The sequence below is a fragment of the Sylvia atricapilla genome, chromosome 17 (assembly GCF_009819655.1).
Source record: "Sylvia atricapilla isolate bSylAtr1 chromosome 17, bSylAtr1.pri, whole genome shotgun sequence".
In the NCBI taxonomy this organism is placed as follows: domain Eukaryota; kingdom Metazoa; phylum Chordata; class Aves; order Passeriformes; family Sylviidae; genus Sylvia; species Sylvia atricapilla.
Window position 1 is genome coordinate 11,092,718 of NC_089156.1, and position 23,635 is coordinate 11,116,352.

The following is a 23,635-nucleotide window of genomic DNA, read 5'->3' on the forward strand; positions in this document are numbered from 1 at the left end:
TATATATACCTCATACCCTTAACCAAAAAAAAAAAAAAAAAAAGTAATGCGGATTTTTTTTTTCTCCCTTATGATTCGGGATCCATCTTTGTCTTGTGTAACTAGGTCATGGCACACCCTATGTCAGCAGTTAACAATTTCGAATGCCAACAAAAAAAGAGTAAATACATTCTTTTTATATTTTTTTCGTTGTTTTGGGAGTTTTTAAGCTTTAAGCAGCTCTGATGACTGAACAATAAATTTGAGAGACTCCTCTCCTGTATTAAACACTTGATTCCTGGCCATTTTTATTAACTCCTTTCGTGCTTAAAAGGTAATGTTTTAAATATAGGTATAGGAATAGTGAATTCTGTGGCAAAAATTAAGGCAATTTTAGTACGATAAGCTTTTTCTCTTTCTTTCCTCTTACATTGTAAGTACCCAATCCATTCTGTCCTTGCTTAGTTTTCATGTTAATGTTACCGAAGTGGTCCTTATTGCTAAGCCTTCATTTGCATGTCTTATGTTTTTGTCTGTTTAAACCAATTTATGCTTTTTAAAGTATTTTACTTATAAAGCGAACTATTTGGCTAAGATATGCTTAGAAGTTGTTTAGAAGCAGTAAATGTTAACTAGGTGTTTTCTCACTGACATGTGCAGTCTAAAACTATTGAGAATATTTTTAGTGTCTGCGTGCTCTGTGGAAAAACACTGAACGTCCTTTTTATGTACAGAGTAAATCTGCCACAGGAAGGTAGATTTAAGCCTCGAGCAGGAGTCCTCGCCTTTGTACGGTCAGTCAACATAGCTGGACTTTTTCTATAGCTTTTTTTTTCCCCCTTTTTTTTTTTTTTCCTCTTTTTTTGATGCTAGACCACTGCCATACAAAGATCCGTAACTTATCTTAACAAGCTCCACTTTGGCTCGCAAACTTAAAGAGAGAAGTGGTGATAACAGATCATATATATTTATAGCCATTATTTTAAAAAAGAGTAACAACTTCACCTTCAGAGCTCCATTCAACTATGGTGTGCGGGTAAGTAAACCCTTTTGCCCTTGCAGAGGAACAAATAGCCCAGGCCTGTAGCTAATGGTATTGTCCTGGGTGGAAAGATCCCAATGGTCGTCTGAAAGCGGTGGCGATCTCCTTCTCCTCAGAAACACCTAACAGTGCCTCTGAAACGTCTCTTTTTCAGGGAGGGATTTGATTTCTCTTTCTGCACAAAGCTCTTGGTCGTCCTCAGCCCTGGGTGGGTTTGGGTGTTTTTTTTGTGCGGAGAGACGCTGTGGATCCATTGCAGGCATTACGTGGCTGTTAAATTGAAAGCACCAAAAAAAGAAAAAGAAAAAAAAAAAAGTCTGCCTGTGAACAGTAAGATGTTAGTGAAGTTGATGTTAAAAAAGGCGAGAAGGCGGTGGTGGTGGTAGGGATCCCTTACATGTTTTATCCGTCTAATTACAGAAGCTCGACAAAAAACAGGCAACAAAATGGGGGGGTGTTTTTCACGACGGTGAGTCTTAATGGCGGATGTCTCCCTAGAAAGCACTGTAAAATCCTTCATACCGAGAGGCAGTGACTTGGAGAGAGGGGGGAAAAAGGAGGTCTGGAAGTATATCCAAAATGAGGGAGTTTCCTTCCAAGTGAGGGACCCTTTGCAGCCTGAGTGTTACAGATGGAGAGCCGTGACGCAGTTGATATTCACAGAAGTTGTGCTTTAGTGCCGCCACCCAGCCCACGAAAATGGCCTCCCCGCCGAATTCTGGTGGGTTTATTATGTGAAAGGCTGCGGCAGCACCGTGTCCCGGGCGGCGGGAGGGGCGGCCGGCGGCGGGCACGGCGCTCCCGGTCGCGCTCCGTGTTGTGTGAGGGCAGCCGCCATCATGGCTTCTCCTTCCCTTCGGCGCCGCGTTCTCCTCAGCGCTGGGCGGTGGCGCGGCGGGCTCTCCCCCCCCTGCCTCCCGGCGCTCCGCGTCCCGGGCGCTGCAGGGAAACGGTGGGTTTGGGGTGGTTTGGGTTTTGTTGTTTGGTTTGGTTTTTTTTCTTTTTTTTCCCTTTCCCGCCCCCCCCCTTCCCCCAGCACTTTGTGAGGGGCTGTGGAAGGGCGAAGCCGGGCAGGGAGCGGCGGCTTTCTCCTCACGCTCAACATGGCGGGAGCGCCCTGCGGCAGCGCGGCTGGCAGCGCTCCAGCCGGGCCGGGCCGGGCGGGGGGGCGGCCGGCCGGGAGGACAAAGGCAGCTCGGATAATGCCGCCTGCTATAAATAACACTGCCCTTCCCCCGCCGCAGCCTCCTGCTCTCCTTATAAACACCAAGCCAGGGAAGTCGCCTAATGCAAAGAGGGGGGGGGAAAGAGGAACAAACAACGACACCCCCCTTATCCCCACACGCACAAGCACGAGGGGGAAAAAAAAAAATTAATTGTACAAAAAAATGAAAGCCCAGCAAGCAGCGTGGGGGCCGGGGGGAAGCAGCAGCGCTGGCCGCGGGAGGGGCCGGGCGGCGCCGCCACCTCCCCGCCCGGAGCGGGTGCGCCGGGGGGAGCGCGGCCGCCGCTCCCCGTCACATGGCTCTTTGTTGTTTTCCTTCTGTGCCTCTCCTGGGCTGTTCCCCCCTCCGCCATCACCCAGCCGGGGCAGCGCTGCCCTGCCTCCTCCGGCCTGCAGCGCCCAGCTCCCCGGGCCCGCACGGGCAGGGCTGGCGCCGAGCCGCTGCCGCGCTGCAGTGGAGCCGCCATGGCCCGATGAGGTGTTACATGTGGCGTCTTTTTTTTTCTTCTTCTTCTATTTTTTTTTCTTCCTCCTTGTGATTTGGTTTTTTCTTTTTTTTTCTTTTTTTTTTTCTTTTTTTTTTTTTTGGTGTGATTATTTTTTCCCCCCCGAGCAGATTCTGCTGCAGCTCGCTTTGGGTGGAGGCTGAGGGTTATCTCGGAACTTCACAAGCCTCGCTGTGCTCCGCGGGGAATTGCAGCTTGTGCTCACTGCAGACCCAGAGTAGGTGAGCCAGGAAAGCCTGGCTTGAGCAACCACTTCAGAGGGCAGGACAGGGAGGAAAAGCAAACACTGTAGAGAGGTGGCCTCCCTGGTAAGGCTAGAGCAGGACCGTCCTGCGGACTCTGAGGGAGGGTGAAGGTAAGTGGCTGCTTGGCAGAGGCTGTCTGCGGGAGCGGCATGTGCCGGGCAGGGTGCGCCCTGCCCGCAGTTCCTGCGGCTCAGCACCAGCCGCTCCGTGGGTTTGTACAACCTGTGCTGTGGTATGTGCCGAGGCTCAGGGCTGTTTCCCTGCGAGTGGAGCAGGGTGCTGCCGCGAAGGAGGCACCGCAGCCCGCGCCTTTCGCAACAACTGCGCTCATCGCTCCATTCCTCGCTCCCCCCCTCGCTCCTCACCGGGTCAGGCTCTGTGTCGAGAACAAGCGACAAACCGTCCGCACAAAACAGAACACGTTCCCATGGAGGGGGAGAAAACCAAACAAACCAACAACAAAACCAAAGCGCTTTCTGCAGTGCCACGCTGGCGGTGTAGCGCTGCGAGCCCTGCCGGGGGCTGCGGAGCCGGGGCCGCCGCTCGGTCCCTGCCCGGCCGGGAGCGCCGGGCCCAGCGCTGAGCACCCGGCCCGGGGCGCGGCGGCTCCCAGTGACCGTCCGCTGGCTAAATCGGAAGGAACGGTGACGTTGTTCTTAGCTGAACACCATTAAAATGCTCCTCTGGTATCTCTCAATAGAGGTGAAAAGCATTTCAGCTTCCTGGAAATGGCCGAAAGAGGCGACGTGTAGATCAAAGTACGGCGCAGAGCTGGGCTCGTGTTTGCAGGGGTGTTTGAACTGTAGTGAAAAGGTTTCTGCAGCTTGCATCGTAATGAGTTAAGTCAGCACGTGAAGCGACTAAAAAAGGCATATTTAAACAGCATCGGGCTATTAACTTTCCTGGGATTTAAGATTTATGTTTAAATATATCTTTTGCTGTTAGCAATACCAGCCTGTAAACCGTAACGTTGATCTGTTCAACCCTGAAGCAAACCAGCTCTGCCTAACGCAGCTTTGAAGCGACACAGCCAGACCATAATACTGTGGGAGCTTAGACAGCTTTGTCTGTATTTGCATCTCTCTGCATGTTTTTCCAGGACTCTGATCTTTGTCTGCGATTAATCATTGTCCAGGACTGCTGTTCCCGGTGGTAGAATCCATGAAGTGCTCCAGCTGGGAGAGGTCCTAACGCGTGTGCCTGGCGCTGCGTACGTGCAAACCAGGGCCAGAAATTGCTGGGGCAGCAGGCGCTGGACAGCGAGCCTGCCGTGCCGCCCCAGTGAGTTGTGTGGGTCCTCAGCACTTCTGGAAGTTGTTTTTGTAAGTCTGAGCCGAACATTTCTTTCCTTTTTTTTTTTTTTTTTTTTTTTTTTAGCGTTTCTGAATGAGTATGATGTTTAGCGTAGTTTAAAAAGTCACCAAGGCAGTTGAGACCAGTTGTGCTCTCAGAGTGGGTGGTTTCATGGCTGAACCTTGTAGCTGAAAAGCGAAATGTTCTGGTACAGTGTGTTTAAATCCCAGAAAGGTCAAACCAGACTTTCATACTTGAGTTAGACTGACCCTGGTTTGCTGCGTGAGACTCTTTAGATAAAGAGATCTTTCAGGGAAAAGTGGGGGGGAGAGGGAGATTTTTTTTTCTCTGAACAGCTTGTGGTGATTCTGTGCACATTCTTGAAGCAAAGGAGTTTGTTCTTGCCCACAGCGTCCCTGCCTGGCATTGTTGAGTGGAAAACTCTTATGCTAATTATATCACTGTCTGTTATCAATAAGAAGTGATTTAATTTCTTTGGCAAAGTGTTGCAACAAGAGCAAATTAGATTGAGAGGCAAAGTGAAATAAAAAAATATGCAGCTGTTCTGCCAAACAATGATCCTGACTGTTTACAACATTTTGTTTTAGACTGCCTTGTACACAGAATCCTTTATATTGAAGGGTTTCAAGTCACAATCCACTGCTTGTGCAAGGAAACTAGATTAATAGATTATAAAAGACAAAAGAGACCAAGGTTCATCTGGTTCAACTTCCTGCATTATGCAGGTCTCTGGATTTGTTTGAAGCTTTTGCTTTTTCTCATTTGAAAGAATTTTACTGCAGCATAGCTGCATCTTAGATAAAGGTCAAATTTTTATTTTCAAATGGGCTGCGGAACGGAGTAAAATAAGGGTAAATAGTTTCCATCAAAAATCTACCTGACAGACTAGAAATCAAAGTACCTTTTTAAACTTGTCTAGTTTCTGCTTTCAGTTTCTGCATGTGTCTGTCCCTCCGTCTCCTTGGCAGAGGAATGCTCCATGACCAGATTTCCATCCCCTCGTAGCTGTGTGCAAGTCGAGCATTTAAACACTCCATTGCAGGCTGCAGAGCTCCCCCTCGGGTCCGTCTTTACTAATCCTGTAATTGTTCCTGCTCCAGTTTGTCACCATTTTGATCTGGGCAGAAGGGGACAGAGCCATCGGCAGTGCCCATGCCCGAGCCAACAGCCCTCCTGGCTCAGATGTGTCTGTCAGGCATCCAGGGATTACTCCAGCCCGAGTTCAGCTGGTTTCCCAGCAGGGCTGTAAAACACTCTCGGATCTGCTCCTTCTTAAGATGACAACCCTCTACTGTAGGATTGTGCTCTTTGTTCTGTATGTATGGCTTTACTCCGGTCCTCTTGAAAACTCTCAGGGTTGTTGCTTGCAATGGCCCTTTTTAATTATTATTTTTATTTGATACTCCCTCCTGATACCGCTTAGTGTCACCTACAGACTCGGTTGGTTATGATTTTATGTTTTCTTCCAGATAAACAACCTGTCTGCACGGTGGGTGTTTCCTGGTTCCGGGTGTGTGTACACACACCTCAGCAGTGTCAATATTGTGTCAGGAGGAGGTCTGGTTCCACACCATCCATTGCCACACCCCAGTTGCATGGGAAGAAAGCCCAGTTTAGGAGCTGGAAGGGAGCCAGAGGCACACTGCAACACTTGCCTGCCCTGGTGCCTATTATGTAGCCATTAAATAATGCAGAGCACAAAACAGGTGGTTGCAGGAGGCATAAAAGAAAGATGAGAGGTCTGGGGCAGAGTGGTTACAAAGTACATTTTGAGCCCTTCCTGTTAGATGGGGTTTTTTTAAGAGGTGATGCCTCACTACATACTCTGTATCCAGCTGTTCATTCAAGACCTAAATACATTAGGGACTTCTTTCCCCCTGCCAAATTTGATTGCGATTGGAGGAAGGAGGGAGGAAAATTACATAAAACCACACGGTCCCATTAGACAGTTTTATTTTTAGGAAACCAGGCTAAGAATATCAAAGGAATATTGAGTAGGAATATGGACAGGGTATTTGTCTGTTCAGATTTTCTTGCCATGAAATTTTTCATTCCTTCCTAAGAGCAGCAGATGATCTGTCTGGGGAATTGTCAGCCTAAATAAGCAACCTGCTGACAGATTTCACCTGTGTCCCAGCATGCTCTGAGGATGCATGGGATGTGAGCCTGGAACAATGACAGGGAATCACTAGGCTGTTGCTTGGCTGCCGAGGTGCAGGGATGCATGGTGACACCCAACAGTGCAACAAACATCTACTGTGTTTAAGATCCAGACAAATTTTGATGGATATGTTGGCTATTTGCCAGAGCTAAGGGGGTGGGGTGGGCTTGTTACTTTTTAAACTGTATGTGATCATATTATTTCTGCGAGTATTATGACAAAGCCACCTCTGTAAGGTAGGGAGTGAGTTCGTTCAGAGATCTAATCTTTCTTGAGCTATAAAGGAATAAAGGAGCTGTTTCAACACCTGACTTGCAGAATGTTTTGTGTTGCTTCTTGCCTATTGAAATGCAGCTGCATTGAAATGCTGTGATCCTATCAGGATATAGAACTGGTTATTTTTTTAGAATGCTTTCAAGCTTATAAAAATAATGAAATAAATCAAGACGCTTGGCAATTCTAATCAGCATTCTAAAGCCATCGAATTACAAAACAATTCAGTGCTTCATGGCCCCTGAACAGTACAGTTTCGCAAAAATAAAAGAGAAAGAATGAAAAGAATGTACCATTTAAAGATGCCAGGCACTTACAAAGCTTTCATCAAAAGGAAATGAAGATACAAATAAGTAATCTAAAAGGATATTTATGCATTAAATTACTTGTGTCTCTGGACACTTCATTAAGCATGGTAGCTGGGGACCTGGGAGCCATTTTAACACATGCAGCACATACAAGGAACGTTCTGATTATAAGTGATGGAGTATAAAACGCTGCAGCCAGAAACCGATGACAAAGATCAAATGGAATGAGTTCAGCCTACAAATCAGGGCAGTGTCTTCCCACTGGTGCGCTGTGACACGAGACCACGACTTTGCTTCGCCCTTGACATTGCCACCACCGCTCTCAATCCCGCAGTTAAGGATTTGCATCTCGATTTATTGTGTGACAGGACAGTGGGGAGTGCCCCAGCTGGTCCCCCGAGCCCAGGGTTGAGCCCGAAGGCGCCGGGTGGGTGAAGGCTGTGCCGTCCGCGGCTCCCTGCGCTGCTGCGCTGTAGCAGCTCCCAGTTGCTAAGCAGCTGCAGGGTTGTCTCTGCCTGTTCTGCACGAGAGGAGCAGCACGGGTTCCCCTTGATTGCTGGAGAGGAGCCGGCAGCGTGGAAACGGGAGCGGTGGCCATGGCAAAATCCGTTCCGTTCCTGGCTGGCGCACGGAGCCGCTGGCAAAAACGCTGGAGCGAGGAGAAGGGACACTCGGTGGAGCAGGGGGTGGCAGCAGGGGAGGGGAGAGCCAGCATATGTGCACAGCAGAGGTTACAAAGACAGCAGATCCTGGCAGAGCGGGGGGCACGCACCGAGGAGAAAGGAATGGGACAGAGGCCAAAGGCACAGTTCAGAATTAAAAAAAAAAAACCAAACAACAACAACCAGGAGGAGAGTGCGGCATATGGAGAGGGGAAATAAAGCAGAACTTGCACAGCCTGCGGATAATTGAATTGAATAGCAGGAAGAGGGAAGGAGCTTGATTCATTACTGCCCTTCACCTTGTGGAGACAGCTACACCCAGGAAGAAGAGGTGTGGAATACAACAGCATCCTTCATGTTTCGCTGTGAACTGTAGGTTTTACATTTCAACCCTTGCCATTTGTGGCTTTCTCCTTTCATGGCCCATGCCTTTTGTTCACACTTTACTCCTGCAGGCTCTGTTCTTATCTTTGTCTTCTTTCTGAGTTATTTTTGAACTTGCTTTAGCTTTGAGGCTTTTTTTTTTTCCTTTTTTAGGTAAATTTTAAATAAAAATACCTTTTCCAGGCATTTTCATTGTTTTAACCTTCAAGAGGGCAGGCCATTGCTAGTTTCTAACTGAAGTTTGTTTGCACTAAACCCACACAGCCACTGCTGCATTTCTGCCTGTCTCTCCCTTAGGAGCTGCTGATGCAGGACAGGGTTCCCTTTGCTTCCTGACACCTCCTTGAGCATTGTCTTTCCCTTTCCCTGGGCAGTGCCTGCCAGCAGTCTGGAAGGACTCGCAGTTAGCAGCGAGCAGGAAGTGGTTCCTGTGGCAATAAATTATCACAAGGGCCTGACGTGCTTCATAAAGGGGAGTAAAAAAAAAGTGTCCCAAACATCTGCAGGGGGTTCTGACCAAAAGGGATCCTCAGTTCCACCACACTGCCCACATGAAAAAGCACTTCACGGTGTCGGTGCCTAACCTGCAATTGCCTGTGGAATAGGAAATGCCAGTGGAGTTGGCAGGGAAGCAGGAAAACTGGACATTCCTCTGCTCCAGGCACAGGACTGAGGGGCATGGCTCGTACAGCAGGGTGGGGAGAGGAATTTAAGCTCCTGCAGCTGTTGCTCTGCTGTGACCAGCCCAGGCTTGCTTGGAGGCCTTTCGACTGAGAACATTTTTCTCCAGGTCCAAAACTGAGTCCTAAATGGAAAATGGAGGTGCCCACTTGGACTTAGAGTGGAAATTATGTGTTCTGAGTGCTGTGTGTGTAGTTCAAGCCAATAAAGTACTTGACAAATACACGGCCAGATGTTTTCTGTACTTAGAAAATTTTTTGTCTAAGATGTCTGATTCGTGGGGATGCTGTATTTGCTTCCTTCCATTTGCCTGGAGCTCTTATCTTTGAACAGGCACTCTCTGTACTATTGTTAGACTCCCAAGACCATTAAAGGTCTTGGGGCACTGACATTTTACAAGCAGATCCAGCTGTCATTCACACAGGGGCATTTTTAGCCTTATGAGAGATGTAAGTTTAATTAGAACACTTTTAACCAGGAAATCTCCCAACCTGAAGAAATCAGAGCTACTGTGTTAATCCCAGTAAGCAATGAGGAACTTGACAATGTGCCTGTTGTTATGAGGACATTCAGGAAGGGTGAGATGTGTGTAGGAAGGGTGAAACACACAGGAAATGTGCCATCCAGGACAGAGGTGTGGAACAAGGCAGGGCAGTGGTGTGGAGCAGGGCAGGGCAGTGTGCCAGACCCAGCACTGTCAGCTTGCTGCCCTCTGTGCCTGCCCTCACCATCCCACATCTCTGCTTGAACACCTTCCTGACCCGCTGGTGACTCTCAGCAAGGACATCCAGCCAGGCCACTCTGCACTGTCAGCACAACCAGCTCCCACGAACCAGGCACAGGCCAAGAATCACAGCTCCAAAGCAAACATCACTCGATTACAACCTGGTTTTATTTCCAGCGCCTCAAGTTATTAATTAACCTGCTCTGAGCATCGCTGTTCCTGTCAGGGTTTGCTCTGGCCAGGTTATGACTGCTCTCAGGTCTGAGAAAAATTCATTTTTGGGCCTGTGCTTTGCCTGGGCTTGCTCTGACAAGCCACAAGCTCCTCTAGCTCCTGCCAAACCTCCACCTCTATGAATGAGCATCTTGCCAGCAAGACGACGACAGAGCAAGCACTTCCTGCTTAGCTCTACCCATACACCCAACACTCCACAAAAAACAGGCAGAAATTGTGGTGTCCCCCATTTAACCAGAGGATTTTATCATCTCTTCAGTCTGCCATTGCTGCCTTCCTGTGGGAAGTTTGCACAGATATCAGAGGGGAGGATACACACTTCACGTTAACTGCCCTTTAATGTCAATGCTATGCATTACTCAGCAAAAACATGGCCCTGTTTCATCCGCAGCCCATCCTCTTAGAGCCTACTTCACCATCTTTTATTCTCCCCCTGTGAATATTCCCAGTTTCCTCACATCCTTGTCCAGAAGGTTTGAGAGCTTCCTGCCTGGGCCAGGTGCAAGAGTGCAGGAATGAGGTGCTGATCAAAGCCTGACTCATGACTCCGTAAAACACACACTTGTACAGGCTGCACTGTAGCTCACACGGTGAAAAGCATATTTAGGAAGCCAAGCCTGGGTTCACTTAAACTTGATGTTCTCTACAGCCGAACAAAAAAAAGTACAACTCCACATATTTCAGGTTTAGAGGAATCTTCCAACAGAATTTTGGGAAGTGTAACATAGATTTGGCAATCCACAGTTGACTCACTCCATATTAATCCCTCCTGTGTAAGCTAAAGCAGCTGAATGAAACTCCTACTCTGGTGATGTGGTCATCTTAATTAACACACACTCCTCTTGGGTTCAGTCTTTGTTTCTGAACCAGCAAGTGCATTAAAAGAAAATATCTCTATCCACAAGGAATTACATAATTTGGGAACAAGAGAAGAAGGGAAAAGTGATCTGAAGGAAGCAGATGCTGCAGAGAGCGCTCCAATTTTGAAAAAAATAACATCTTCATGCTTGCTGGGTTAGGTGGAGTGTTGGGCAATGAAAACACAGGAAGGCCCAAGCCAGAGGGATTTCAGAGGTTATACTAAAGGGATTGTTTGGTTACTGGCTAAGAACACACTGTGTTGCAAGCAAAGCCATTTGTAGCCTTTTTCCCTAAATTTCCCCAAATTGCTTCCTGATGGGATGTGTTCTCTGCTGCAGATCTGGATGCAAAAGAGCATCTGATGGTGACTAACTTCGTGCAGATCTGTAGCAGAGCCCGTATCTCTGTCAGCCACAAGCAAGGCTGTGCCTCTCTCCTGAGCCCGCTGCTTCTGCCTGTTCCCATGGCAAAACCGAGCCCAGCTCCCAAGGCAAACCCAACTGCAGATCTCACCTGAAACGAGGCGTTCTGAATCCCTCTCCCTCTGCCAAACCTCCAGATTGCAAACCTCCATTCCCAGCCCAGGGGCAGGGGATGAGATCCAGCATTGCTGTGATAGCTCTGCCAGCCTGTGGTGACCAATTCCTGCCCGTGGCTCAGGGGAGCAGTGCCAGCACATCTGGGGGACACACATCCCCAGATCCACGGGGCAGAGCTGTGGAGGTGTTGGCAGACACTTGCCTGTTCATTTCATGCTTTTCAGAGATCACTCTTTGTGTTTGATGTTCCAGAAAAGCATAAGATGATCCTAACCTTGTGTTACCCGTTTTTCACAAGAGAATTTGGCTTGAGAGTTCACGCTTTAGTGAGCAACAGAAACTTGAAACTGCCTCTAAGCACCTACTGTATCTGGATGAGATGTTACCAAATTGATTTACTTCAGGTTTGTAAAATGGGGTGGTTTCCCCCCACAACTGCAAGGCCAAAAACTCAGTTTCTAATGAAAGGTGAAATTCAAAACACAGCACCTTGTGTACCAGATAGGCCATATTTGGCCCACACAGCTGGCACCCCTGATTAAAAAAATACCAGAAGAAATATCCAAAAGCAGTTTGTGTTCCCTATAAATAGCAGTTCCCCAGATAGTCATGAGTGTGTGGTTTATGAATAAAGTTTGTCCAAACTACATCAGAGTGCCTGAATATTCTCTGCCTGATTTTGCTGAGTTGTGTGTCTTAATTTGTCTCACACCTCCCTTTGCAAACCCTTGTCCTGTTTTCTTTCCCAACCCTCTGAACTCCCTGGTAGCATTTGGACAGATTTTACATAGAGTTTATCCAAAAAAATTTCTGCACTGATTTAGTGCAAGGGCTGCTTGAGCCAAGTGAAACAGGAACTATTTCTAAGGCATGAAAAGGCAGAAAGGAAATTTTCTTATTGAAATATAATTTTTCCATATTACTTAATAGTCTAGAAAGTTAATGCCTTTCTGGCAGCACTTCACACTGAGAAAAAAAAATATGGTTCCTACTCAGCCAAACAACGATGTAATAATGTTTTAGGTTGGGTTAAACCTCTCAGAGACTGGCAGGTGTCACAGCCACCTTGCCTTCAGTGAAAAAGGCAATTGAGAGCCCTTATGGAACAAGGGATTTACATCAGTAGGAGCTGCTACACAAAAACCCAGGCACATGGCAAGGTTTGAATAGATGGTGAATCATGTGGCCCAAGGGATTTTTCGGGGTGGGGGCATGTGTGTAAAATATCAGGCCATGAGGACCAGATGGTTGAGCTCTGCATGTGCGAGAGGAGCAGCGAGAAACTGCAGAAATGGAGACTGAGAAGCAGCTGAAAGTCAAGGACGCTGGGGAGCTTTGGGTTTGGAAATCATGTGCAGGGTTTAGTGAGGGTCAGAGCAGTGTTGGCACTGTAAGCAAAAGCACAACCGAAAAACAATTTTGTTCACTTGTCCTGTAAACAGGAGGAATCACCTCGAGCCTTTGTTAGAGGCTTCTCTCACGCTGATTCTGTCACCAGAACTTCATGCTGTGTGCAGGGACAGTTCAGCTCCCCCACATCATAATTCCCACTTCCTTCTGTGCCCTGTCTGTGCTAAATTCCGTGGGGCACAGACTCTCCCTCAGTGAGAGTCTGTGTGCACACGACAAGCAATTGTTGGCCTTGTGCAACATCTGAAATTTATCAGAGATTCACTTGACTTACTTGGTAAATCCCATTCCTTAGGGTCTGTCTTTCCTATTCTGAGTTTTTCAAGGCATTTCTCTTGCTCAGTACGTGCTGCAGTGGGAATTCATAGCTGAAAACACAAATAATTAATGTCACCAGTAATGTTAAAAATTAAATATTTAAGGCTCTGTCTTGTTTGCACTTTCTTAACTGAGTTTATGAAAATTTCCTTGGGCATAAATGGGGTTAATTGTTGTTATGTTGAAGTCTTTGCAAACTGGGGTGTGTGTTATGAAAAAAAAAAACAACCCAAGTGTATTTCAAAAACATAGTTCTGAAGACAATAAGGAAGAACAGGACTCCGTTCTTGTCCAGTTTGTGTTACCAAATAAACTGACAAAATGAGTATGCAGCAGATGGTGTGTGCAAACAATATTGAACCTAATCTGTGAGTCTTTTTTGGGGGTGTTTTCATAACTAACCTGAATTACCCATCAATACCATCCCAGAGTGTTAAAGCATCTTTTAAAAATCACAAACTCCCTGCAGTTTTCCTAAGCAGTGTGCTAACCTTTCACTCACTCCTTCCTAACTTTTTCCTTGGTGATCATGAAGTAATAAATTGGCACCAAGATTGGAGCAGGGATATTTTTCATACCCCACTAATGCCCTGGTTTTATTGTGCTCACTGAGAATACACACACACACATTGACCCCTGAGCTGCAGATGTGTAAGCTTTTGATGAAAGAACTGGTGACAAAATCAATATACTGGCCAAAACTGAACTAGGGAAGGACACTTGCAATTAGTAATAGAGGGTTGGGTCTTCTTCCATTTAAATTGGTGGCACAATTCCATTTTAGATTTTGCTTTTTTTGGAGTCAGCAAAATAGGTTCAGCTTTTGCCCAAACCCAAATGATATGCCTGAAGCATTGCATAGCTGTTAATTAAAATTAAGTACCTGAGACACTGAAATGTTGTATTTCATCCGTACTAAGTTGACTCATTACAAGTAGAAAATCCATTACTTAAAAACAGAGTTTGGAGTGTTTGCAGTTGTATTTGTAATCTGCTCATTTTATGTTGTTTCATCCCAAATCTAAAAGTGCACACATCTAAAAGTTTCCTAAGTATAAAATGTACAAGAAAAAAAAGGTGTGAGAAATATAAATATTGCTTTGTGAGCCTTGGAAAAAAACCCACAAACAAAAATAGAAAACTAAACCACACAAATTAATGATGAACCACAAAATACTTAAAACCCCTCCAAAAAATTCCTTTTATGGCAATAACTGACTTAGAAGGAAAAAAAAAACCCCAAACTTGAATTTTTCAGATACAGGAAGAGTGTTAACTCAGCCTGCTGATTGTATCACGCATAGTGCGATACGGGGTTTGAGCCAGGTCCAAATAAATCATTTCAGGATCAAGCAAATTCTTTCCTGGCCCATCCATTCCTGTGCCATTGGAATGCTCTCAGCCATTACACTGGACAGGAGCTGATGGTTTTTCTTCTGTTCCAGATAAGATTTATAAGACTGTGGCTCGTAAAGCATTTTTTTGACAGTTTCTACGTGCTTGCATCAACTTTTTCCTCAGTAAAATGGCGAATTTTAAAACAGATGTGAATTTGACCGGGTTTTTTTATTATTATACTTTGAGTTATATGACACTTCGTTGGGTATTACAGGTCCTTCTTCTTGTCTATTGCAGAAATATCCTCTTCTAGCTTTTTGTTTGCCGTGTGCAAAAAGCAGGATCTTCCTCGCCCGAGTGCAGTGGTGTTTGTATTTGGTCTGGAAGGCCATCTAGTGACACAACCGCGCAGGGGAAAATCAAAAGCCCTGCTCGAATTGTGGTAGGGGGTTTTTTTGGGGTTTGGTTGGGGTATTTTTGTTTTGGTTTGTGTTTTTTTGGTGGTTTTTTTTTGTTGTTGTTGGTTTTTTTTTTGGTTTTGTTTTGGTTTGGTTTTTTTGTTTGTTTGTTTGTTCTTAGTTGAATTAAACGCTCTTGCTACACCCGAACGTGTCTTTAGGGGTTTGTTGCTATTCCCACAGTGGCATTTAAAAAAAAAAGAAATTAGAGGAATTTTTTTATTTTTTATTTTTTAAAACAAACTTACTTGAGATAGAGCACACTGCTAATTCCTGCCAGGAAAGAAATGTGGTTTTTGGGGGGGGGGTTGGGGTTTTTTGTGCTGAATGGCGGTAGATTTACACCTGAGCAGACCTGTCCAAAACAAAACTCAGTGTCACTCCCCTGACCTGTGCACTGGAGCCAAACATAATCCTTCAGCTGCGATCCTCTGAGTTCCACAGTACCAAAAAACGCCGCGTGGAAGCCTGGGGTCACCACATCTCTGCCATTAAAATGAGAAAATCCAGTTATTTCCGCTGCAACTCACCTTGGGCGGTGAGCAGATGATGAGCAGAGCTGTCGGTTCTTACCCAAGTAATAAATCACCGGGAAAAAAGCGGTGAGAGCGAGCAGTGCCAGCACCAAGGAGCATTTCCAGGCGCCTCGGGGCTCTCAGGTGGCACCCCCGGCCTCATGGACCCTCACGGGCATCGAACTGGGGCGGGCCCTCAGCGGCGGCCGCCCGGAGGGACAAACGGAACGGGCATGAATGAACGAACGAACGAATGAACGAACGAATGAATGAACGAATGAATGAACGAATGAATGAACGGGGACGGGGTGGAAAGGTAACGGGATGGAGGCGGCAGGGCTGCCCGGTGTGTGAGGGGCGTTCCCGCCGAAACGCCGAGAGGCCGCGGCCCGCGATGAGGCCCGGAAGAGGCTCCTCAGTGTCGGGGGGGCCCGGGCGGGGCGCTGAGGCACCTGAGGCGGTGGCGGACACGGTGCGGCCAATCCCCGGCGGGACACGGGCTGCTCCGCCCGCGCCGGGAGCCCAGAGGGAGCCCAGAGGGAGCGGAGAGGCAGCGGAGAGGCAGCGGAGCCCGGTGCCGGCCGCGCCGCGCCCTCAGCGCGCCCCGCTCCGCTCCCGCTCCATGGACGCGGCCAACGGGGCCGTGCCCGAGGGCGCGGCGGACAGGCCCCGCCGCCCCGCGGCCGCCCCGTCGGGCAGGAAAGAGGTGAAGGTGGTGGTCGTGGGTGATGGAGGCTGCGGGAAGACGTCGCTGCTGATGGTCTACGCCAAGGGCTCCTTCCCCGAGGTGAGGCGCTGCCGCACCCGCGGGGCTGAGGGGGTCGCAGCCGGGGCCGGCCCCGGCGCTTGGGGCTGTCAGCGCCGCTCTCACCATCGCGGGGTCCGCTAAGGTTGGAAAAGGCTTCTGACACCATCCGGTTCCTTCTCTTCCTTTGCAGCAATACGCGCCCTCTGTTTTTGAGAAGTACACGACCAGTGTGACGGTGGGGAAGAAGGAGGTCACCCTGAACCTGTACGACACCGCAGGTAAGGGGTGCCACTTTCCCGATCCCAGGCAGGCAGCTCCCGTGTGGCCACTGCGATGGCTCCACTCAGGGACATTGGCCTGGGACCGAGCCCAAACCCAGCCAGCCTTTCGTAACTAAAGGCAAATAAGCAGAAACTCTATTACTGTAAAGTGTTGCTCCGGTGACCACACCCCCCCCCCAAAATCTGACCGATTTTTCAGTGTCAGCTTAAGCCAGACGAAAATTTGAAGGCTGTAAAGGACAGATTTCCAAATTGCTTCTCTACCAGCATAGTTTAACCATAGCATTGCTAGAGACTGAAGTACAAACAAACCAGCCATCATTACCTGTTGCATATCAATGTGCTTTCCAGAAAAAAAAAGGATCGATTGTCTAATTGCAGTTCTGGTCATCAACTCATTCGTTATCTTAACAACCCAATTAATTCAAAAACATCAAATAGCAAACATATCTGGAAGTATTAAAACCCAGATGCAAAGCATAATACAATCAACCAGGAAAATATTTTAATCTGCTGCCATGTGTTGAACAGGAAAGGAGAAAAAGGCTGGTTTGTGTTCAAAATCAAAAGGCCGTGGCAGTAAAAGTTATTTGAAAATGCTGATAGTTGTTCAGGTTGATTGGAGGAGCTTGTGAAATGGTTTGTGTTCAACTTCACTCAAAGCTGCCAGACTGTTATCCAGCTGTGTTCCTAAATGAACCCTAAAATTGACATGTGCTGGGTTTCAGCTCAGTGTAAATCATCTGTTTCTGTTCAAGCCTGTGGAATTGTTCCAAATTTACACCAAGACAAATAAGGAACTGATGCAGTCCAGTCATTTTTAATAGTAATAAAACACACTTACCTTCTTGTATACTGCACGTGATAGCTGAAAACATAATTTTAAAGGCTTTTAATCTAGAAGTGAATTTCACTGCTCGTTTTTACTACAGTGGGGTAAGATCCTGAGCACCCAATTTGCCAATGTGTCTTTTTGTGTCAGTGTTACTGTTCTAAGTGCATTTAGTTGGGATAACAAACCTTCTACTGAATGGCAGGGGGTTTGGGTCTAAGTCTTAGAGGAAAAGAGAAGGACTGGAATCTGATGTGAGCAACCAAAGAGGGATTTCCTTAAGACAGGGTGTTGGCACCAAGAACCTGCCACTGCACTTGTCATTTTTATGTTTGTTTGCTGTCAGTGTGGATTTTTTTTTGCCTGTTACATAATTCCTAGCTCTCATTTAAAATCCCCGTGGCACGCATTCCAGCATTTGCCTTTGAAGTCTCTTCCAGGCTGTAAGGAGCACGGGCTGGATCTGGAGATGGCAGTGGGCTGGGGCAGCATTGCAGCACTGAGCTCTCCTGAGCCTGGCAGGAGTGCACAGCTCCTTGTGTCTCAGAGTTCAGCTCTGCACAAGCCCTGCAGGCACCAGCAGCCCAGGGACTGCTCACTGAGCCTGGTGCTGGTGGCTTATCATAGAATCAGGACAGTTTGGGTGGGAAGGGACCTTTAAAGGTCATCTAGTCCAGCCCCTGTGCAATGAACAAGGACATCTTTAACTTGATCAGGTTGCTCAGGGCCCTGTCCAAGCTGATCTTGGATGTTTTCATGGATAAAGCAGCCACAGCTTCTCTGGGCAGCCTGTGCCTCGTTGTGAAAAAATTCTGCTTTATATATATTGCAAATCTGCCCTCTGATAGTTTAAAACCATTACCCCGTGTCCTGTAATTTCCCAGTCCATGCATGTAACTATCAGGCAGTGTGTACCTTCCACGCTGAAATCACAGCTGGGAAAACTGATTTGGACTAAAGCACTGCTCCAGTGAAGAGCAGTGGGGTGTAGTTTTTGCCTTGTGAGACACTTTGGGACGTGGAGCTGCCATTGTTGGAAACATTTTTCATCTCCCAAAACAGCATCATAGCCACAAGGCTTTAAATTTCTTGGGGATGTTGACACTTGTCTCCTCCCTTCCTGTTAAATTTCTTTCACTTTTTGTAAGACACAGCAAGAAAGAAAGCAGGGAACTTGTCACCCGGGTCAAGACATTTGACTGGGGAAGGGGAAAACCCTGAATTTTGGCTCTGTTTCAAAGCTGCTTGCATAGCTGTATGTTACATATCTGTAAACTCTATCAAACTTTAATTCAAGCAGCTTTTCAGCCTCTTTCTGTAACTGGAAGTTTTGCTAGAGGAGGGACTCACTTGAGCACGTTTTAATCTCATCCTGTTTTTAGTAGTACAAAACTGACATTGAGTTCCTTGAGGGTTAGACCAGAACCCAGAGCTGTGTATTTTTAGGATCTTGCTTGGAGCAACACTAAATAGAGCTGGGTGTACTTCAGCATCGTGGAAAGGTAAAGGATATATTCAGCTCCATGGGCTGTTTCAAGTTGGGAGGACTCTTTGTATTGTCAAGTTCTGTGCAGCTCAAACCTTTGAGCTTGTCCTACTTACTGAGGAAGGAGGACACAAACAAAAAAGCTTAAGAAACAAACGTTTCAAGATACAAAAGGTATTCTTTCCTTGACAAGAATTTCGGTAACAAATGAACTTAATGGATTCGTCTAAAATGTACTGCAAAAAGGATTTTTAGCGAGAGTTTTGTACTGTGCTGCTGTGCTTCCTCATCAAACACTTCTTGCTGTTGCAGGAAGTTGGAGGGACACATAAGCAACGTAAAAAGGCTGGGTAACATCATTTGTCTGGTCTGCAAACAGCCTTTGCTGCAGCTTTTTCAGTTTAAAGTTTCCGTTTCCAACTGTGCATGGCAGAGGCACCGAGAGGTGAATGACCTCTGTAGTTTTTCCACGCCAAGGGAGCAGTGTCAATGCTCTAGGTGCAGTTCAGCCACGAGGCTCACTGCCTCGTGCAGAAACTTCTCAGGAAAAAAGAGCAGAGCACTGCTGTGGCTGGGGAGGAAGTAATGCCTCATCATTGTGTTTGCTTCCTGAGAGGAAACACATGGAGACCGCCTCCAGTGACATTTTTCAGGTCTCTCATGACAAAAGCACGAGGCCTTCAGAGAAATTTTAAAAGCCATTGAATGCAAGAATAATTTCTTATAACTTTGAGAGGGAAGTCATGCCTGAGCAAGACATGTAAAACCCCAATTTTGTAACTGATGTGTGCCCCTCCTGCCCCAAGTGTCCTCTTCTACCAGTTTTCTTCCTGGCAAGAATGTCTGTTTCCCAATTTGTTGTAAACTGAACAGGGAAAAAACAGAGCTGGCGAGCAGCTCACAGACTGGCACTTCTTTGGTGATGAGTGGGCAAAGGGGTGAGGAAGAGCAGACGGGGGTGAACATGCCCATGAGACTGAGACCTGTGGTTTAACTTCTCCTGTTCACCCTCAGCCATCAGCTCCCTCCCCACCACAGGGCCTGAGCAGTGACGTGGTTACACAGCATCTCCCAGAGGCACACAGGACTGGGAACTTGGCAGAGAAATAGCAAATTTTAGGTGAATTCAGTAGGGTGGAGTTTTTTTTTTTTTTGGAAAAACCTGAAGTCTCTGATAGTGCAATGAATCGAAGAAGACAGAGGGGTCACAGATGTGTTCATGTAGGCAGGTATTTAACCAACTCCTCCACAGCAGGTTTTGTGTTAACTGGGGAAAGAAAAGAGCTACCTGTTGTTTGAGGAAGCACAGAGAGGGCTTTGCACAGACACTCAGTTACTTCTTAGGTTCACCCCTGTTTCTCCTTTTTAAAACTCTTTCAGTAAAAAGACCTAAATATGTGCTAAATTAGCTCTGACCACAGACTGAGCAGCTTTGCAGAGAAAAAAAAAAAAGTCTCCCAGGCCCTTGCTTGCATTTCACCAGCAGCATTTGAGGACAGGGGGTGAAAGGGATTGTTTTCAGAGAGGGGGATGTCTATGTTTAGACACAGCTTGGTCTGGGTTCTGTTACATTTTCAGCAGCTGAAGAGCTGCATCTGAGCTCCTGAAGAGCAGCTTCCTTCTTCCTCCCCATGAGTGCTGCAACCACAGGATGGTAACACACACAGGTTAAGCAAGTGGCACCTCACCTTCCTCCTCTGCTCTCTGACCTCACCCTGTTCTGTGCTCTCTGTCCAACATTACAAGTGCACATGTGTTTCATACAGCATCTTCTCCTGCATTTCTTGTTTGCTTAAAAACCCATAACTGCTTAAAAACCCATAACTGCTTAAAAACCCGTAAGTGCAAAGCCAGATTCGAAGATGAAGGAGCAGTTCACCAGGGCATATTCTATAGGTTTTGACTTGCAATACAACATACTGTGTCACATAATTAAAGACACTTTTTCTGTTATCCCATCCAGGAGAGCGTGAATTTAGAGGTTTGTTCTGATTCCAAGCAAATAAACATGTTTCTCCCAAGGGGACAGCCCTGTCTGCCTCATATATTACTAACAACAACTTGGAGGACCTTTTAATTTTACAAGTATGTTGTTGGAAACTCAGAGGCCTGGACTTCAGCAAGGAAAACTTTACACAGCACTAGAGGAAGTTAGGAGAGGGAAAAAAAAGTTTGGCACCTGACGTGTTTAATGCATTTAAGGGATTATCTCAGCAACAAAAATGGCAAATTGGTTGCAAACAAGTAGATGGATTGGGAGAATAAGAAGGGATAAACAATACAATCTTTGCTCTGAGTGTTTATACAACATGCATAATTTTGTCAATTGTGTATTATTTCTGGATTAAGCCCTGAGGGATCAATCCCTCTTTGTTCTGCACCTCCCCACAGAGCACATGGGTCTTGTGGAAACCTGAATACGAAGTGGTCCAAATCCAAGATCCCCATTGTGCAAACATCTCAGGCAAACTGAGCAATGGCTTATCCAGCAGGGATTGCCTTGGAATAAACTGTATCTCAACCAATCATTTAAATTAAGGAAGGGAGAAAAATGGCCTTCTGGTATCTGCAGTTCTTCAGACTGGAGACAAAAATGTTGGCAAGTGATGAGTACATGACTTCGGACTGAGGCAGGTGCCAGAGCAGGAACTGTTGCTGTAAAGTTGGGGCACACTGAAATTTTCTGCACTCCTTCATCTGAAATATCAACATGAAGGTTTGAGGTGTGGAACTTCCCTGTAGGGCAGCTTCTGGTCTGTGTGTGGATTGTGGTGATAGTGGGAAGGAGCATCACTCCCAGTTCTCCTTGTGGAAATTCAGTACATCACAGTCATGTACCTGATTCCAGCATTCAGATGATAAATGCACCTTCTACAGACTGTTAGGATCATGCTTTCTTCCTTATTAAATGAAAAAGATTGTGGGGTTTTTTTCCACCTGAGCTGCCAGCTGTATCTGGGAATTACTGCTTTCTTGAACTTAATCTCTGAAAGCAAGACACCTTCAGCCCCTGGCAGGGTGATTACTGCAAGGGGAAGAGCATGGGTCTGAAGGAAATCAGCTTCCTCTTGTCACATCACGTGCTAGAATAACCCTAATCAGAAGTATGACAAATCCCCTGCTTTTCCAGAATTCAGCAGAATTCCCTTAGATCTGCTGGGGAGTCCTGCTTCAAAGGCCAGCTAAGCCTGGCTCATGCTGCAGCAAGGCTTGTACAATCCTGTGTGTAATCGCTGCTTCCTCTCCACTCACCAGGCTGGGAAAAGCAAGTTGGCCACTAAGGTTTCTACTTCAGCATTTCCATCTAGCAAATGCAGTGTTTCTTCTCCTCACAGCATCACATGTGCAAATGATTTTGGGGACTGCCACTGTCAAACTGAAAACGTTTAATAATAGTTGTCAGATTCCTCTGGATGACTTTATTTTTGAGCAGCAACTTGGCAGTCGGTGTTTAGAACTGCTTCTAAGTCCTCAACAAGTGGATGTAGCAGGCTTTTTATTAAAACCTGCCAAGGATATGTTCTGTATCCTAAGCCATCAGTTTTGTCACTGAGGGGGAATCTCCTGTACTCAAGGAATTTTACAAGTATGAAAAATTTGCAGTCTGTGCGTTTATACTACCATTGTTCTTGATCTCAAGTATGTGTTCTGCTTGTTCAGGACTGAGATTTGTTCATCCAAACCATCCTGTGTGTTTCAGGGCAGGAGGACTACGATCGGCTCCGGCCACTTTCTTACCACAGCACCAATGTGGTGTTAATTTGTTACGATGTCATGAACCCCACTAGCTATGATAATGTTGCAGCCAAGGTAAGAGGCTTCTAAATTAATTACACGTGCCTGATATATGACAAGATGTCAGATTAGAAATGCTGCTGCTTTTAGTATCCCATACCCGGGGTGTGTGGATGCCCAGATCACTCATCATGTGCTGAGCTGCAGGTCACAGACCTTAGACCTGGAGCTCACCTTTCCATGGCTCCTGAGTGCTCAGAAATCTCACTCAAAAGATCAAACACCAGCAATGAAATCACTGCTTTATTTGTAGCAATGTCACATCACCAACATTGCACATCTTAGAGTCAAGATTACTTCCATCACGTGTGTTTAATTGCAGGGGAGAGATGAGAGCAACCACTTCTCTGTGCTGGGATTTCTCAAAGCTCCAAAGCGTTCTTGGACATAGCACCAGGAAAACAAAGCAAGACTTAATCCAAATTGTGTTTTTAAATCTGTCTTTACAGGAGCTCCTCAGAATTTAAACATTTGGTATATGGTAAATAAACATTTTGGCATAGAAACAGATGCCACTATGTTTTTATAAAGCAGCTGACTTTGGGAAGGACTTTTAAACATTTCCGAGATGTAAATAGTGCATGTCAGCCCACCACCCCCATTAACTAACCCCAAAACTCTAAAATTGCAGCTTACATTAAATACTGCTTGGCTGTACTGTTCTGATTTCAGGAAACGGAACGACAAAACAAAATCCAGATGTAAAAGTTTTGTTTTGCTTCCCGCAGTGGTATCCTGAAGTGAACCACTTCTGCCGCGGCGTCCCGCTCGTGCTGATCGGCTGCAAGACGGACCTTCGGAAGGACAAGGAGCAGCTGCGCAAGCTCAGGGCTGCCAGGCAGGAGCCCATCACCTACAACCAGGTAAACTTCAGTCTTTCTGAAGTGGTGGGCCTCTTGGCAGGAGATACAGCACCTGGTGGCGTTGCTCCTCACAGGTACCATCACAGACACTGCAAAGTTAGGTGATCCGGGTGAAGAAACGATTGACAGTGCTGACAGAGGGTTCTGTGAGTTCTTTTTAGAAGTGGTCAAATCACCCCCCATTTTTAGTGCCAAAGTAAAGAGAAATATGAGCAGTTTTAAAGGACGCAGCTGTCTGCCTTCTATGCTCGTTACATCTGATTCTCCTTTCACAGCTGGGTTATTGCTGTTACAAGTTTGTAAGCCTTAACAAGTTTGCTGGACTTCCTGCATAATTGTTATTAGCCTGCATTGCAGACATCACTGGTGCTTTGATCATACTGTGATAAAGACTGGGGATGTTAGGAAACACGTTCCAGTATTAAATACACTGACTGCTCTGGAATAAATGTA

At 46.5% G+C, this 23,635-nt stretch overlaps 1 protein-coding gene and 2 long non-coding RNA genes across 6 annotated transcripts in view; 1 reads left to right on the plus strand and 2 right to left on the minus strand.

Moving 5' to 3' along the window:
• Positions 1 to 23,635, plus strand: part of RHOF (ras homolog family member F, filopodia associated) — a 27,527-nt gene continuing 3,892 nt past the window's right edge. Inside the window, exons 1-6 of one of the 4 annotated variants that reach the window (XM_066331682.1) lie at positions 1 to 313; positions 853 to 1,015; positions 4,133 to 4,319; positions 16,116 to 16,203; positions 22,225 to 22,334; positions 23,048 to 23,182. In XM_066331682.1, the coding sequence (XP_066187779.1) occupies positions 1,005 to 1,015; positions 4,133 to 4,319; positions 16,116 to 16,203; positions 22,225 to 22,334; positions 23,048 to 23,182 (531 nt within the window). In that variant the 5' untranslated portion in view covers positions 1 to 313; positions 853 to 1,004. Of the gene's footprint in view, positions 314 to 852; positions 1,016 to 1,831; positions 1,974 to 2,796; positions 4,320 to 5,411; positions 6,784 to 15,706; positions 15,965 to 16,115; positions 16,204 to 22,224; positions 22,335 to 23,047; positions 23,183 to 23,635 lie in introns of those variants that run through there. The other 3 variants (XM_066331684.1, XM_066331683.1, XR_010744947.1) reach the window with 3 other exon arrangements.
• On the minus strand, positions 925 to 2,388 carry LOC136369059 (uncharacterized). The gene is made up of 2 exons (XR_010744948.1): positions 2,061 to 2,388; positions 925 to 1,960 (listed from the first exon to the last, which is right to left on the minus strand). It is a non-coding gene; the product is annotated as an uncharacterized lncRNA (long non-coding RNA).
• On the minus strand, positions 8,612 to 14,960 carry LOC136369060 (uncharacterized). The gene is made up of 3 exons (XR_010744949.1): positions 14,911 to 14,960; positions 12,823 to 12,916; positions 8,612 to 8,904 (listed from the first exon to the last, which is right to left on the minus strand). It is a non-coding gene; the product is annotated as an uncharacterized lncRNA (long non-coding RNA).